The sequence below is a fragment of the Pseudozyma flocculosa genome, assembly GCF_000417875.1.
Source record: "Pseudozyma flocculosa PF-1 unplaced genomic scaffold scaffold00011, whole genome shotgun sequence".
Taxonomy (NCBI): domain Eukaryota; kingdom Fungi; phylum Basidiomycota; class Ustilaginomycetes; order Ustilaginales; family Ustilaginaceae; genus Pseudozyma; species Pseudozyma flocculosa.
The window spans coordinates 121,799-138,545 of record NW_006920879.1 but is presented as its reverse complement, the minus strand read 5'-3'; the positions used below and the strand labels follow the sequence as shown (position 1 = coordinate 138,545).

Sequence of the window (16,747 nt, the reverse complement as noted above, 5' to 3'; positions counted from 1 at the left end):
CCTACCCGCTGCGGATCGGATGACCGACTCAACGACCTTCCGACCACCGCGGTCCGCACCCCCTTCCCCCTTCGCTCGCCTTTTCCCTCCCCGCTCCCCTTCGACATCGGCATCCCCCCCTTGTACAACATCCCCACACCACCACGCCGCAACACGCCACACCGCTCTCTCTCTCTCGCTCGCTCCGTCCGCGACTGCAAGCCTCCCTTGACCTACCGTTGCCTGCCTCCCTGCCTTCCTGCCCCCCTAGCTGGAGCGACGTCTGCTCCCCGCTCTTGACCATGGACGACGTTGCGGGGATTCAGAAACATGCGGGTAGGGAAAACGAGACCGTCCGGTAGCGATACAGGGAGACAGAGATCGACGTGCCTAGATCACAGCGAGAGACGAGGCGACACAGCGCGGGCGATGCCAGAGATGTAGGAGCGAACGAGAAGGGAGTTGGACTGGCCGCAACTAGAGAAAGGCCCGTGGGACGGGTGCGCGAAATCGGGCAGCGCCGCCGTTCACTTTTTGGTCTTGCTGCTCTTGCTCTTCTTCTTCTTCTTGCTGCCGCCGGCGCCGCTCGACGACGACGACGTCTTGGCCGGGGCGGCACCGCCGTCGTCCTGGTCGAGCTTGGGGCTCGACTGGGCCGAGGTCGTGTCGCTGCCAGCACCGTCGGCGGCGTGCTCGGCCGACAGGAGCGACTCTTCGAGCTCGCCGTCCTTTTTGAGCTGCGAGTAGAGCGACGCTCCGCCCTGGTCCTTGTCGCCGCCTGTCTCGGTGACTTCGTGCGTCACGACGTCAATCTCCTTGGCCCCCTCGCCGCTGTTGGCGTCGCCCACGACCACCTTGGCGTGCTTCTGCGTGCCCTCGTCGTTCTCTCCGTTGTCATCCTCGACCGTGGCGGCCTTCTTGTCGGGCTTGCTGCTGCCGCTGCTGCTGCCGCTGCCGCTGGGGCTGGCGCTCGTGGACTTGCTCTTGCTCTTCGACTTGCCGCTGCCGCTGCTGCTGCCGCTGCCGCTGGGGCTGGCGCTCGTGGACTTGCTCTTGCTCTTCGACTTGCCGCTGCCGCTGCCGCTGCTCTTGCTCTTGCTCTTGCCCTTGGCACCCTCGCCCTCCTCGGACGACGACTCGACGCTGCGGTAGCTCGGCGGCTGCTCGTCGCTAGGCGAGAGGCGGATCTCGGGCATCTGCGAGTTTGACATGCGTCGGGCGGGGTTCGAGTCGGAAAAGAGGACCAGGCCTTCGCGGTTCTTGCTCTTGCTCGACAGCTTACCGCTGGAGGTGGCCGCATCGTCGCCAAAAACGCTCGGGTACGGCAGCTGCAGCGCGCCAGGCAGGACGGCGTTGGCGAGGCTGGCAACGGCGAGGGTTCGGTGTCGAGAGATGTCAACAAAGGCCCGGTAAGTCGATGGCAGAACACGGGGCGTACTCACGAGGTGCTCGTCTGCGCCACCGTCTCAATGGCCCGCAGGGGTCCGTGAGAGAGGGTCGTCACCAGGCTGATGGCGTGGCCGCCAAGACCCTCTGCGAGGTTCATGCCCCGCTCGAAGCCATCCTTGAGCCCCTTGGGCAGGCGAGGGTCGACGCTGTCCTGGTACGTCTTGACCGTGGGCTCCACCATGCGGCGATCCCACGAGCCCAGACGAGCATGGAGGGCAAAGACGAAGTTGGAGAGCTGCAGGACGAAAATGGTGGCCAGCGGAGTGAAGAAGTGCGTGTAGCTGCAGTACAGGTCGAAGGTTGGGGGCGGCCAGGGAGAGAGTCAGCGAGGGCACACAGGCAGGATCCAGGCCGAGAGCAGGCGAGCAAGCCAGGCTCACAAGAAGGCGATGATGGGCAGGCTCCTGATGAGCGAGTCGAGGGGCCACTTGTCCTCAAACGAGGTGCAGTAGAGGAGCTGGCTCTTTTCGCTCTTGGCATCGGCGTCGGTCGAGGAAGGGTTGAAAGTGAGCGTGACCTCGGTGGGGACCGCAAACTGGAAGAGGGGGAAGAGGCGAGGCCTCAGGAACCTGGTAGCCTTGACGCGGGCCGTGCTCGAGCTGCGGCGAAGGCGAAGGGGCCATGTGGTGAGACGAGTGGGGTGTCAGCGCTGTGGGTCAGAGGGCTGTGCATTTGTGACGAGGCTGGGGGCGGGTGCTCACGCCTCGTCCCAGCGGATGTCGCTGTCGTCGATCTTTGCGGCGCTGCCGGCGTCCAAGAGGTTGAAGAGGAAAGCGGCGTGCTTGAGGTTGCTTGCGCCGTGGATCCTGAGTCCGTGGCCGGCGTAGGTGCAGCCCGAGGCAAAGTGGGCGTTGATGGTCGAGTTGAAGACGACGGGGTCGTGGGAGAGGAGGTTGCTCACGACGTCTGCGCGCATGCGGCGCGGTAGCAAGGCCAAGTCAGCGGGGTGCCGCCATGCCTGAATGCTGCTACGATCCGGCCTCGTCTGACTTACCCTTGACGTCGGTCTTGGCTTGGGCGACCTCCATGGTGGGCAGACGGGTGTCGGTCTGGGACAATTGATAGAAGTGCGAGAGATGGGCGTTGGCCGAGTGCTTGCAGCGGGGTCGGCCTGGCTCGAGTCAATAGCGGCGGGGTGGTGACGGTGGTGGTGGTGGTGGAGGGGAAAGGGGAGAGTCGAGCGGGGCCTAGCCGGCGAGGGGGGAGAGCGGGGGGCGGAGGTCCTGTATGCGAGGAGCCAGCTGCGAGCAGCAGCGAGCTGGCCTGGCCAGCGTGGTGGGAAGCGTCTGAAAGCCCAACGCCGTACGTACCCTGCCTCGGCCGCACGTCGAAGCCCCTCGGAGAGCATCCCGCAGCGCCTCGCTGCGAGCAAGACGACAGCTAGACGCACGCACGCACGAGCAACTCCTCAGGCAACCAGTCATCACACACCGCCGCCGCCGCCGACGTTGAAAAAGAGGCCGAGGCAGGCGGGCAGGGACGCTGCAGCAAGGTCGACGTCTGGGGCCATCGAGCGCGTCTGCTCTCTCTTGACAACGGCAACGTCACGCATCAAAACATACGCCAACTTGACCGTGGCAGACCTTGCGAGGGAAGGGACGGCCGGGCGGTGCCTGCGCAACGAATCGCTGGACCCCACCGACGAATCGAGGGTGGCGTGCGTGCAAAGGTGGTTGGTTGCCTGCCTTGCCTTGGGCCTGGCTGGCTGCTTTTTTTCGAGGCTCGCCAGGCACGTACGCACGGTCACTCTTCTTCGTGAGTCAAGCCAGCCAGGCCGGGTCAGTCAGGCACGCTGGCTGGCTCCCTCGCGAGACCAACAGGCGGGCGGGCAGCTAGGGTAGCCGGCAGCCTGACTCCAAGACCTGCAAAATGGCGTCGGGCAAGGGTGGCCAGCTGCCAGGCCCCTCGTTTTTCACATGACGGCCGTCGGTGTGGAGGCGCACTCGCCCTGCCTTGCCTCGCCTGCCTCCCTGCCCGGGTTCCTGTCTGCGCCGCCCCCATCCAAAAGGGGGTTTTCGAGTTTTTGCAGAGTTGTCGGAAGGCTTCCGTTTTCGAGAATCACCCATTCAGCATCCAGAACTTGATTCGAGCAGCCTGCTTCCTCGAGTCCCGTGGAATGCGGAAATTTGGCAACGATCAGAAATTAGACTTTGTAGCAGCGTGTCGAAGATGAACCTCTGGCAAGGATCAGCGGGCGTTCCGCGTCTCCACAGTCACGATTTTCAAAGTCTCACGTTGAGATCGACTCTTTCCTCAGGTGTCGACTCTCGAAAAAGCTGGCCACGCGTCAGCTTTCGAAAACGTCGAAAAGAGTTCTCGCAACTTTCGAAAACCGGAAATGCCCGGTCGGCAAAGCGAGGCCCGGGTATCGATTTCAGTCGCCCTGCCCGAGCTCAGCAGCCCCCTGCCTGGGCATCCAGCATGCGTGCAGCGTGCTGTAGTGACCCGCATCTCGCCGCTTCGCTCTGGTTTACCACGCTGCCGCATCCTCGTCCCGGTCGTCGAGGGCGATATCGTGCACCTCTGTCTTGGTCGGCGGCAGCCGTCCAGGCGCCACCACGGTGCCAGCCTTTTCGCCCCGGTCGTCGGCGTTGTCGCCGCCCCCGCTCTTTTCCCTCTTCTCGGTGACGGCCACTGTGGCATCGTCGCTCTCCTCGCCGCCTCGCCTCTGTGCAGCACCGCCCAAGCTGCCTGCGTCGTCTCCGTCGACGTCGTCGGTGTCTTGCAGCACGCCGCCCATGGCCCTATCACGCAAAATCGACAGAAGTAGCGTCGCGCAGAAGGAGGTTGTGGCGTCGTCAGTCCATCTCCTCGCCTCGCGGGTCGATCACCACCGTGTGGGGAGGTCCCCAACTACTCACCTCAGCCTCGCCCACGAGTCTTCGGCCACGTCAAAGTCGCGGCACACGGCAATCGACCGCGTCACCTCGGCCTCGGCCCGCCGATGCCGCTGCCGCCGCAGCGACTGCGACAGAAACGTCTCGAGCGTCGATAGCGGCCAGTCGTCGGGCACAAGGCGCAGGATCTCGACAGAGTCGAGGTACAGCGCCTGCGTGTTGAGCAGGTGCGCCGTCGCAGTACGGAAGCTCTGGCTGCCAAGTGGATGCGATAGCGAGCGCGGCGAGATCGAGGTCGAGGTCAGCATCGACATCCTTCATCGTCGCTCAGCAACGCGCCCACTTCCGCCGTCTGGCCGATTGCCCACCGCGCCACTCACTCTTTGCCGTTCTCCATGTAGATTGTCAGCAGCGTCTTGAGCAGCTCCTCTTTGCGCAGCCGCGCCTGAGCCACGTCCTTGTGCGCGTTCTTGACGGCGGCACGGCTGCGCTGTTGATGGGCGCGGCTGACGAGCGCAGCGTACGGCTGCAGCTCCGGGCTCTCCTCGGCCACGCTGCCCGCCAGCATCGGCGAGAGCACCGCTCCATCCTGAGAGCAATACGCCTCGGCGGAATTGGCGTCTCGCAGCTCAATGGCCAGCAGCTCGAGGGCCTCTCGATCCCGGCCCAGCTGATCCGCGCGTCGTGACGAGCAGGGGGGTAAAAGATACAACAATCAGTTGCCTGCGTGTCGCTCGGTGCGCTGATCTGACGACAATGCCGCAAGCTCACCTTGCCCAGAACGATGGCCCGCTCGTACGCGAGAGTGTTCAGGTGGCTCACTGCCTCGAGAGCCCTATCGAGGTCGAGCACCGCCGAGCCCTGGAGAAACATTGCCAGCTTGAGGCGGTCCGCACCGCCAGGTTGAGAGGCGACGGCCAGCGCGAGGTGGGCAAAGAACGACTCGGCAAAGGATCCTGCCGCGTAGTCGGTCGCTGGGTGGAATGCGCCGATGAGTGGACAAAGAGCGATCGTCAGCCTCCTGCGCTCCCTTAACAGTCGCTTCTCAAGACCAGACTCACCCGTCTCTACGTGCGTAGCCCGCCGCTCGGCATCAGAGAGGTGCTGCTCGACCCTGCGCACGAGAACCCTCAGCAGGCGTTCGTGCATCTCCGCATCCTGGATCTTGGTGGCCGCCAGGACAATGTTCTCGACAAAGCCATCGGCCGCATTGGTATCGATCGCCTCGATCTCGGCCAGCGTCGCGCGGTGTCCCTCGAGAGCAGCGAGCTCCTTCTCCTTTGTGTTCCTCGGCGCTGCCCCGCCATTGCCGCCGGCTGCGATATTGGTGCCGGCGCCCGACCTCGTGAGGATCTCGACACCGGCCTTGGGATCCTTCTTGACGAGCCACTTGCCGAACCTGGTGGTCAGCAGGGGGTCCTCGATAGTCGCCAGCAGCTTTGCCACGTCCTCTATCGTCGGTTGGTGGCTGTCGTCCTGGCTTCGACGAGGACTGCGATCCTCGCTGCGCCCGTCGATCAGACCCGTCCAGATCTCCAACACCTCGCCCCATCTCTGCTGTCTGAGGTAGACATCCGCCAGCATCGAAAGGTACGAGCGTCCCTCGAGGACCTCGGTGACCAATTCGGCCGAGCACGCCAGTTCTTCGCTGAGGAGGCTGTCGAGCCCGGCCGGATCGTGCCCTGTGCTGGCACGTTCCGCCAGCAGCTTCAACAGCGTCCCGTCGACCGTTGCGGCCACGCGTTCCCGCATCCGGTCGTCCATGGTGAAGCCACACCACTCTCTCTCCGACTCCTCGGGCGTCTCCTGGTGCCCGGCGGCAGCCGTGCGCCACGACCGCAGCACGGTCAGCAGCATGTCCGATGCCCGCCCGGTGAGGACATCCGCAAGCTCCAAGAGCACTGGATCCGCCTCGGCATCGAGGGGCGGGCAGTAGTTCATGGCCAAGTTGCGGCGTACTGATGCATCAAAGGAGAGATCGAGAACGAGCAGAGCATCAGCGCGTGCCGCCCCGTCAGGTTTCCATCCCCAAGCTCGACCACCGCCGTACTCACTCAGGTCTTCGACAGTGCACAGGCTGCCCTGCCCTCCCGTGCAGAAGCGCTCCATGTGCTCACGCAATGCCGCGGGCACGATGGCCTCCCTTCTCGCGCTGCCTGTCGACGCTTCCGAGGCATCTTGGGTGTGCCGAGAACCGTTCGAACGCCCGCCGTCGGACTCGCCGGAGAATGCGATCAGCAGCCTTGGATCCCCTCCGCTCCTGGAAAAGGTCTCGCCGGCGTCCCAGAAGCGGGCCCGTTGCAGGTATTCGAGGGTGAGCGCCTGCAACAAAAGGCTGTACTGCAAGGTGCGTAGCCGCGCTGCCGCATCTGCCTTGTTCCTGTGCCCGACCTGGCGATGCTGACGCTGTTCTTCTGCGACAGTCAGGAGGGCCTCCTCCAACGATGCCAGGTGGCCTCTCTTGAGCAGTCCCAGACCCCAGTCCATCAGCGAGTCTTGATCCAGCGTGTGGATCGAGTTGCGCCCGCACAGGACAACCTGGCTGCGCCTCTGAGCCGAGTCGCCATCCCCGCCCTGCCGATGCAGCAGACTCGACGTCGAAGGGGCGTCGAGATCTACCTTGACAATGTCGAGGCCGCCGTACGTGCCATCAACCTGCTCGCTTGTACCGAGGTCAGGACCTGCGGCTGTTGGGAAGGCGGTGAGGAATCGCGGCTCGACGCCCGGAGGCAGGTGCTCGGTCTGAACTTTTTCCATGACGTCGTTGCGCACGTCGTGGACCTCGATAGTGTCGTTCCTCAGCAGCGAGAAGACGTAGTCGGACGCGTACACCAGCGAGCGCGGGTGGCTGGGCCACTCGAGCAGCTTCGGCGTCGGGTCGCCAGACGGCGTGACAAAGACGCCGAGGGTGATGGAGCCCGAGTGAGACGTGACCAGAAACTCGCACTTGGGCAGGTCGGCGGCGCTGGCCGTCGACGAGGACGATGGTCCAGACCCGCGGGGCGGCGATACGGGGATCGAAACGATCGACGGCCGCACCTGGGCCGAGGGAGACTCGCCCGTCTGACTGATGGGCAGGTGCAGCTGCGTGATGGTGGCGTCCGAGAGGTTGACCAGGCTGTACTCGGTGGTGTTGGCGATGCAGAGGGCGTCGCCGTGCCGGCGTGCGATGATGGCGCCGCCAGGCAGCGGGATATCCTGGGGGCGGCGTGGTGAGGTGGAGCAGCGCACGGTTGCCATTTAGACGGAGGATGTCAGCGCAGGATGCATCTATAGCGACAACAGCCCAGGCTCGGATGGTCAAACATGGCCAGCTCACCTTGATAACCGCCCAGGTGGGGTCGCGATTGTCGTTCTGCCCGACCTTTGCCAGGAGGATGTTTTTGCGGCGCACGATGCAGAGGCTGACCATGCCGAAGCCGTCGAGACCACAATTGTTGATGAGCTCATCGTCGTCGAGGACGACGGTGCTGACGGCGCGGGTCGAGGGCAGGCCGCGGGCGGGCGTCCAGGAGGGGAGGGTGTAGAAGCTGAGCACGCCCTCGCACAGGACGGCGGCGAGGGGCAGGTCGGCGAGGAGGAGGATCTTTTCGACGGGCTTTGCGTTGTTGGAGATGAGCCTGCTGAGCTGCAAGCGGTAGCGCGGTGCGGCCGTGCGCTTGCTGCTGCTGGAGGCGTTTGGAGGCGGGATGAGGGCGTAGGCGTGGACGACGCCGTCCGAGGTGCCGACGTAGAGGTTGTCGCGGTCTCCCTCTGCGCACCGCACGGCCTTGTTGTGCAGCTGCGAGAGGGCCGCGGGCGAGTTTGGGTTGGGTGAGTTGAAGGCATCGTCCTGGGGCAACGCGGGGAAGAGGAGCGGGTCGAGGGTGTAGGGCGGGACAGGGAGGAGGGGTGCCGAGGCGATGGGCGCTGCGCCTGGCGGTGCTCCCTGGGTGTCAACCATGGCTTGAACGAGCGCAGCAAGAGGCCAGGTGGCCGGTAAGCCAAGGACGACGGGGTGGTGGGGGTGGTGAAGAGGACTGCGGCGGGTGGTGGCCGGATGGAAGGATGTCGAGCGAGGTTCTTCGAGAGGATCCGAGCGTCGGGCCACGCGCTCAGACCAGCAGAGAGGCTTGCGACCCCCGGAACTCGGAGAGGAGCGAGCTCACGCAGGCCGCGGCGCGCTAGCTTGGCGTGCTGGGCGCGCTGGTTGGGCTGGATGGCTAGCCCTGCCTGGCCTGACCTGGGCCTGGCTGCCACGCGGCGAGTTGGTCCCGAGCAGCGGCAGGGCGAGGCAGAGAGCCAGCTTGTCTCGCGGCAGAGGCTGGCAGGTTCGTTCCAAGAGCATGGCTCAGCAGTTGCAACATCGAAACGACTCTTTCGTCGACTCGGTGGCGGCCAGCGTCTGTTGCTGAGCCGCCTGGTACTGTACTGTACTGTACGCTACGCTAACTCCGTTCGACTGAGCGGGATGATGGGGGTCTCGAATGCGCGCTTGACGGGTCCAGCCTAGCCTGGCTGGCCCAGCCCAGCCCCAGCGAGCCAACTGGCTTCTCCACAAATTGGACAGCCAGGCTGGTGGCTGGTGGCTGGTGGCTGGTGGCTGGTGGCTGGTGGCCAGGCCAGGGACCGCTCGCACGGCCAGCGGGCCAGACTCGGTCGCCTGCCAGCCCGAGAGGGCTCAGGTCCCCGGCCTGAGCCCAGGGCCACCCAGCCACGATGATGGCGGGCTGGTGGTGCCTGCATTTCAATTCCCCAAGGGGCGAGCGCGATGGTCGGCGCCCTCCCGTCCAAACAACGCCCAACCATCACCTCGACCCTCGCTCGCCTCCTCGCATCTTTAGCCCATCGCCATCACCGCCAACGCCACCGTCGATCGCCAACACCACCACCACCCTCTCGTGTCAGCTTTCACCATCTCCATCGGGATATCCTCGACAGCCCCTAGGGCAACACCACCACCCATCGCTCCTGCCGCTCTGCCCCCTTCACGCCACCAACACCGACTCTGCAGGCAACCGGACAGCGGAAGCCCTAGACTTTATCGCCGGCCACTCCGCTCGCTCATCATCTAGGGGCGTCCAGAGCTCCTCCGTACAACGCCGGCCAAGATGGCCAACTCGGACTTCCTCAGCGTGCGTCAACCCCCGTCCGGCTCTGGATTTGGTCTAAACCCGCGCTGATCTTGCCTCCCCCACCCCGCACCAACATCCCTCTCCGCCTCACCTCAGAAAGCCATCGAGATCGTGCAAAAGGCCATCGACGAAGATGTCAAGCAGAACTACAACGAGGCCTACAAGCTCTACCAAAACAGCCTCGATTACTTCATGATGGCCATGAAATGCACGCATCCCGGGCCTGCCTGCTGGAGGGGCCGAAGCGAAGAGGGCGCTGACATCTGCCGCTGCCTCTGCCTCGCACTCTCCCGCCCGCTGCAGACGAGAAAAACGATAAGCTCAAGGAGCTCATCCGCAAAAAGTTCACAGAGTATCTCGCCCGCGCGGAGAAGCTCAAGGAACACATCTCCAAGAGCAACGAGGACCGCTCCAGAAGAGCCGTCGGTGCCAACGGCGCAGACAAGGGCGTCGGAGGCAATACCGGAGGCAAAAAGGAGTGAGTCGATGGCCGCATGCCGCGTCCGCTCGGGTCGAGGTGTCGGAGCACGACGGCTGACCCCCCCCCCCCCCCCCCCCCCCTCCTATCGGGCTCCCTTTCCACACTTGCAGCGGCGACGACGATGACGATGTCGACCCAGAGACGAAAAAGCTCCGAGCGGGCCTGTCGAGTGAGTGCCAGTTCCTCTTAGGCCTCCTTTGTGCGCCTCCTCGGAACGCACCGCTGATCGGCCCTGACCGCCGACGCCCTCGGCCCTCATCCACCCTGCACCGCAGGCGCCGTCCTGTCCGAGACGCCCAACGTCAAGTGGGACGATGTCGCGGGCCTCCACACGGCAAAGGAGGCGCTCAAGGAGGCCGTGATCTTGCCCATCAAGTTCCCGCAGATGTTCGTCGGCAAGCGGACGCCGTGGCGCGGCATCCTGATGTACGGCCCTCCCGGTACGGGCAAGTCGTTCCTGGCAAAGGCCGTCGCGACCGAGGCCAAGAGCACCTTTTTCAGCGTCAGCAGCTCTGATCTCGTCAGCAAGTGGATGGGAGAATCGGAGAGGTGAGTGGAACGGGTGGCCGGCACGATGACGGACGATGCGATGCGCCAGCACACACACGCTTCGGCAGCGCTCTCGGATCGCTTGGCTGATGCAGACGGAGCTCGATCGCCACGTATCCCTGACAGGCTCGTCAAGCAGCTCTTCCAGATGGCGCGGGAGGCCAAGCCCTCGATCATCTTCATCGACGAGGTCGACTCGCTCTGCGGCACGCGAGGCGAAGGCGAGAGCGAGGCGTCGAGGCGCATCAAGACCGAATTTCTCGTCCAGATGAACGGCGTCGGCCACGACGACTCGGGCGTGCTGGTCCTGGGCGCCACCAACATGTAGGTAGCCGTGCAACGAGCCGCTGGTGCGGCGTCCAACGATGCCGGCAGGGCTAGCGGCTGACGTTCTATTCCTGCTCGGGCTATCTCACCCCTCCCGTATGTGCGATGCTATCGCAGTCCCTGGGCTCTGGACCTGGCCATCAAGCGAAGGTGAGTCCGTGGTGGCGCTGCAAGTCAAGCAGCGGAGACTCTGTTCGATCCCGTCTCGACGCTGAGCCCTGACGGTGTGCCAAATCTGGCGCAAAACAACTGCAACAGGTTCGAGAAGCGCATCTACATCCCGCTGCCAGATGTGGCGGCTCGCAAGAGGATGTTTGAGCTCAACGTGGGCGACACGCCGTGCGCGTGCACCACCAAGGACTTTCAAGAGCTCGCCGAGGCGACAGACGGGTGAGTGGCGGGGCAGCTTCCGCCTCCAGCTTGATCGATATACGCGCCCTCGCTGCAGAGCGCATCCGAGATCTGACTGGACCACTTCTCATCCTCCGATCTCCACATTGGGGACCTCCTTTGTCGCATCGCAGCTACTCTGGCTCTGATATCTCGGTGCTTGTGCGCGATGCGCTGATGCAGCCGGTGCGCAAAGTCACGGGCGCGACGCACTTCAAAAAGGTGATGGCGCCGGCGCGGCGGAAGCTGGCGCAGGAAAAGGCCAAGAACGGCGGCGCGGAAGGGGACGACGCCAACGGCCAGGCGGACGCCACCGACGACGGCGACGAGCCGCAGGAGATGAGGGAGTACTTGACGCCCTGCTCTGCCGGCGATGCGGGGGCCATGGAGATGACGTGGGACGAGGTCGAGGGCGAGCAGCTGCTCGAGGTGAGTCTGCGCGTGCCTGCGGTTGCACTGCTCCTGCCTGTCAAGATGCTGACGAAAAGGATCGCTCGTCTGCTGCGGCGCCGCAACCCCCGTCATACGCTATGCAGCCCAAGCTGGTCATGACCGACTTCCTCAAGGCGATCCAGAGCATCCGACCGACGGTGACGAAAGCAGACAGTGAGTCCGGCCCGCCCGGCCTGCCTTGCGGTTTCGGCGACGGCAGATTGGCTGACCCACCCGGTGCGACCCTCTTGCCTTCTCGTTCTTGCATCTCCTCGCTGGTTGCAGTCGAGAAGCACATCGAGTTCACCAACGAAGCCGGCCTGGAATGAGCTGGCACCCCGGCTGCGCCTCGACTGGGCTCGATGCACAGATTCAGCCTGCATCGGCCGCTCGCCCGCGCGGACCTGCCCTGACCGGTTCCTCTTTGTATCACCAGCTTGCCGACCCGTGTAGAAAGAAGGCCGTTGACGCCGCACTGGATCCGTAGTGCAGGCGAGCTCTATACTGTGCGCCATCCCGGCTGTGACTGACGCTGTGTTGTGCTGGTCACAGGAGCGAGTGAGGTGGTCGACAACAAGTCGCTGCGACTTTGGCAGAAAAGCCGGGTGCGGGGCGAAGAAGCGTTGGAGCCAGCGAGTCGGGACGGCCACGCCTAGGAAGATCACGCGTGCGCCCTCTCCCTGGCCGGCCTGGCCTGGCCAAACTGGGCTGGACGACGACGGGTGCAGGGGCCCTCTGCCGCTGGGCTCCACGAAAAATTGGCCCAACGGCAGTTGACGGCGTGGGCGGGCCAACCGACACCCGTCCACAACGTTGCACGCTTCCCTTCTTCGCAGCCTCCATCAGAACCCCAGCATCGACTCCTCTACCGCTCTCAGCGTGCCTCGCTCACTATCCCTTCGCCGCACATTGCCCCCTTCCCCCCTTTCGGCGATATCCCGCACCTCGAGGCAGATCCGCGCCGACTGACCGAGCCGCATCCTCGACCCATCGTCGCTACTTCACCGGTCTCTAGCCCTGCCGTCGCCTCAAATGTCCGGCGCCAGCACTCCCGCCGCTGCGGGGCCCAGCTCTGCCTCGGCCCCTGGGACGCCGGGTGCCGATTCGGAGCACCAAGCCATCCAGGCCGTCCTCCAGGCGCTCAACTCCCTCTACACCAACCCGGACAACCAGGCAAAGGCAAGCGCCAACGCCTGGCTCCAGGAGTTCCAGAAGACGCCCGAGGCATGGCAGACCGCAAATGCCCTCCTTCTATCGCACGACCTGCCCGTCGAGCCACGCCTCTTTGCAGCGCAGACCTTCAGGACAAAGGTGAGCATGCACTCACCATCACGCGGCCTGCTTCTCGACCCGTCCATCTCACCCGACCGGACCCAGGCTGATCTTTCGCTCTCCACGCCTTCACCTCCCCCTCTCGCCCGTACCCCGATCAGATCACGTTTGACATGGACCAGGTGCCTCCGCCCGCTCGGGTGCAGCTGCGCGACACCCTCCTCCACGCCCTCACCCTCTATACCTCCGGCCCGCGTGTCATTCAGACGCAAATATCCCTCTCGCTCTCCGCCCTGGCCCTTCAAATGCCCGAGTCGGACTGGCCAAAGGTGGTCCCCTCGATGATTGAAAAGTTCGGGGGCAGCGCCGAGACGGTGGGCACGCTGCTCGAGTTCCTCACGGTGCTGCCGGAGGAGGTCATGTCCAACCATCGGATCGCAATCGAAGTGAGTGGGGAGCTAGGTTAAGGTTTCAAGGATGCTATCTGGGTCGTTACGGACGGCGTGCCGCCACTGCAGGAGATCCACAACTCCCAAGAAGTCGCCATGGCGCCGGCGAGGACTGGGGGGAGGGGCCCGGGGGCCAAGGCGAGGACAGCACTGGCGGGAATCAGTGAGGATCTGAAGGCTGCTCGGCTGCCATTGACCACGGATCTCCCGCAGGTGAGCCCCTCGGAGCGCCCGTTGTCGCCCTCTTGCCACATCTGAACACTTGCCGAGGAGGATACATTCCCAAGGGACAAGACACGCTGGCATCGAGAGTCTCGGCCCGAGGCGGCTGTCGTACCCTGCGGACCAGACCTTGTAGTCAACGCCCTCTTCGATGTTCCCGCCGACGTCGTCCGATGTTCAAGCACATGGCGCGACATGTGCGCAAGGATGCCATCGCTCACCGTCTCGCGCATTCTTTCTTATACCGGCCTGCAGGAGGAGCAATACTATACTCGGATGCCGACTCTGCTCTCTGAGCCGGCGCCAGAGGTCCTCAAGACGCTCTCGATGTACATCCAGGCTCCTGGTGAGTGGTGGGGCTCGGATCGTGGCCGGAGTGGTCGCAACCTGGCGCTTATACTCCTGCTCCGAGCGCCGTCCCGCCTTCCCAAAACGCAGGAATCACGCCTCAGATCCAGACCAGCGTCTTCCAATGCCTCCGCAGCTGGCTCAAGTCGGGCGAGATTGCCGCGAGGCAGATGGTCGAGACGCCCCTCTTCCAGCTGTCGTTCGATGCGCTCGCCTCCGACGCCCTCTTCGACGTGGCCGTCGACGTCCTGTGCGACCTGATCCACGAGACGCAGGAGGTCGAGGAGAACATGGACATAGTCCAGCTCATCCTGCCGCGGGTCGTGCCCCTTCACGCCGAGCTCGCCAAGGCTGGCGACGACGAGGACAAGGTGCGAGGCCTCTGCCGCCTCTTTGTCCAGGTGGGCGAGTCGTACTACCGGCTCGTGCTGCGGCACAAGGACGAGTTCTATCCCATCGTCCAGGCCATCGCCGACTGCGCCTCGTACCACGACCTCGACATCGTCCAGATCACCTTCCGCTTCTGGTACCTCCTGGCGGGACCGCTGGCGCAGGCGCGGGACGATCTCAGCGTCCAGCCGTTCATGCAGATCTACGAGCGGGTGCTCGAGATCATCGTGCGCCACCTCCGCTTCCCCGACGACCCGGATGCGCTGACGGGCCAGGAGCGCGACGACTTCCGCAGCTTCCGGCACTACATGGGCGACACGCTCAAGGACTGCTGCCAGGTGCTCGGGTCGCGGCAGTGCCTGGCGCGGGCGCTCGCCATGATCCAGGCGACGCTGGCCGGCAGCACGCCCGATACGCTCAAGTGGCAGGACGTCGAGGCACCGCTCTTCTCGATGCGGGCCATGGGCGCCGAGGCCGACCCGCGCGACGACGAGATCATCCCCAAGATCATCGACATCATCCCCACGCTGCCGGACCACCCCAAGCTGCGGTACGCGGCGCTGCTGGTGCTGTCGCGGTACACCGAGTGGATCGACATGCACCCGGACCGGATCCCGGAGCAGCTCAGCTACATCAGCGCCGGACTCGACCACAGCACGTCCGAGGTGTCGGCGGCGGCGGCGCAGGCCATGAACTACCTCTGCCAGGACTGCCACCGCCACCTAGTGCCGTTCCTGCCGCAGCTGTACGACTTTTTCAAGTCGATCAACGACAAGCTCGGCCCCGACGACCTGATGGCCGTGTCCGAGGGCGTGGCCCACGTCATTGCCGGCATGCCGCCCAAAGACGCGGCCGAGCCGCTGATGCACTTTTCCCAGCCGCTGCTCGAGACGGTGGCCCAGGTGGGCGCGATGCCGCGCGCCGACAAGGACGACCTGCGCAGGGCGGCGGACCGGATGGAGCAGCTGGAAAAGTTCCTCATGGTCGTGGGCGCCGGCTTCTGGAAGCACCTCCCCGAGACGTGCGCGACGACGTGCCGCGAGGCCTACGGCGTCATCGACACGGTCCTCGCCCAGCATGGCGACGCCTACTTCATCTCGGAGCGGGCGTGCGCACTGATGCGCAGGGGCCTCAGCTTCTTCGGAGAGCTCGCAGTGCCGGCGCTGCCCGCCCTCCTCGACCGGCTGGCGGGCTGCTTTGAGAAGGCCGGCTTCCCCGCCTACGTGTGGATCGTCGGCAAGTGCATCGACCAGTACGGCCGAGGCGCCGACCTCGCGCTCCGGGGCGCGCTGCAGGGCGCCTTTGACCGCATCAGCGCCAAGACGATGGCGATGCTCGAGGAGTCGATGCCCGCGGACCAGTCCGACGGTGAGTGGCCGGCCAGTCGGTACACGGCAGCTTTGCTCGCGGACATGTCTGTCCCGCGAACGAAGGGATTGACCGGCTGACCTTCTCGTTTTCCCTCCCCTCACCCTGCGACCGACACAGTCATCGAGGACTACCTGCACGCCTGCGTCGCAACGGCGGGCAACGTCCCTTCGCTCATGTACCTCTCGCCCGTCTTCCCGCACGCGTTCCGCACGGCGCTGTCGGCGCTGACGCTCTACAAGCCCGAGATTGTCGATGTGGCTCTCGACTTTATCCGCGAGGTGGTGGGGCACGACTCGCTGTCGCTGCCGCCCTCGGCCAGCCAGCCGGGCACGCCGCTTCCGGCGCAGATTATCTCGTCGGACCCGCGGCAGGGGCCGTCGATGGAGGAGATGACGGCGTTTGCCGCGGGCATCCGCCAGGTCGTCGGGCAGCAGGGCTACCAGCTCGTCTCGCTCCTCCTCACGGGCCTCGTCACCCACTTCAGCCCAGACTCGATGCCCGTCGTCGTGACGGTGCTGCGCGTCCTGTCGGCCGGATTCCCCAACGAGGTGGCTGCCTGGATCGCCCCCGCCGTCGAGCAGCTGCCGACCAGCAACGTGCCCACCAACGACAAGGCCCAGTTCGTGGACAAGTTCATCGGGTGAGTCGTCGTTGTCGTCGTCGTTGTCGTCGTCGTTGTCGTCGTCGTTGTCGTCGTCGTTGTCGTCGTCGTTGTCGTCGTCGTCGTCGTCGAGTCCGGGATCACAGATTTGCGCAATAACGGTGACGGAGATGCTGACCTGCCCTCGTCGTCGTTCCCCTCTGCGCGCCCGGGTGCAGCGCGCTCAACGCTCGCGATCTGGACCAGGTCAAGCAGGCGCTCAATGGGCTGTACAACGCCTCTCGAAAGGCGCGCGAGCGCGCCAGGATGGACCGCAACGGTCCCGCCGCCATCCTCGACCGCTGAAGCTGCGACGTCGCCGCGGGGCCGCATGGGTGCTGGAAGAGCGTCTTCACCGACCGACCCCATCATTCGCTTTCCTCCTTTCGCCCCTCTTGTCCATCAGCCTCGTCCATCCCCCCTTCTTTGCGTCCTCACGCCCCCTCCCCCCCCCTNCNCNCNCNCNNCNNCNCNNNCTNNGCNCNNNNCNNNNCNGC

The 16,747-nt window shown here is 64.9% G+C and overlaps 4 protein-coding genes across 4 annotated transcripts; 2 read left to right on the top strand and 2 right to left on the bottom strand.

Moving 5' to 3' along the window:
* Positions 1-506: 506 nt before the first annotated feature.
* Positions 507-2,456, bottom strand: PFL1_03545 (uncharacterized protein; the record flags this gene model as incomplete). Its single annotated transcript, XM_007881065.1, has 5 exons — positions 507-1,341; positions 1,422-1,709; positions 1,809-2,027; positions 2,130-2,334; positions 2,423-2,456. The coding sequence occupies 5 exons, from the start codon at positions 2,454-2,456 to the stop codon at positions 507-509; spliced, it is 1,581 nt and encodes a 526-aa protein (XP_007879256.1).
* A 1,442-nt stretch (positions 2,457-3,898) lies between these two features.
* Positions 3,899-8,208, bottom strand: PFL1_03544 (uncharacterized protein; the record flags this gene model as incomplete). The annotated part of the gene is made up of 7 exons (XM_007881064.1): positions 3,899-4,172; positions 4,290-4,520; positions 4,646-4,935; positions 5,037-5,239; positions 5,327-6,223; positions 6,320-7,463; positions 7,585-8,208. 7 exons carry the CDS (start codon positions 8,206-8,208, stop codon positions 3,899-3,901), a joined length of 3,663 nt encoding a protein of 1,220 aa, XP_007879255.1.
* A 1,147-nt stretch (positions 8,209-9,355) lies between these two features.
* Positions 9,356-11,887, top strand: PFL1_03543 (uncharacterized protein; the record flags this gene model as incomplete). Its single annotated transcript, XM_007881063.1, has 11 exons — positions 9,356-9,379; positions 9,476-9,587; positions 9,683-9,857; positions 9,971-10,029; positions 10,136-10,409; positions 10,536-10,733; positions 10,854-10,886; positions 10,995-11,126; positions 11,261-11,555; positions 11,663-11,732; positions 11,844-11,887. The coding sequence occupies 11 exons, from the start codon at positions 9,356-9,358 to the stop codon at positions 11,885-11,887; spliced, it is 1,416 nt and encodes a 471-aa protein (XP_007879254.1).
* Positions 11,888-12,590: 703 nt separating this feature from the next.
* On the top strand, positions 12,591-16,556 carry PFL1_03542 (uncharacterized protein; the record flags this gene model as incomplete). The annotated part of the gene is made up of 6 exons (XM_007881062.1): positions 12,591-12,869; positions 12,992-13,276; positions 13,757-13,847; positions 13,940-15,607; positions 15,728-16,250; positions 16,430-16,556. 6 exons carry the CDS (start codon positions 12,591-12,593, stop codon positions 16,554-16,556), a joined length of 2,973 nt encoding a protein of 990 aa, XP_007879253.1.
* Positions 16,557-16,747: the final 191 nt, after the last annotated feature.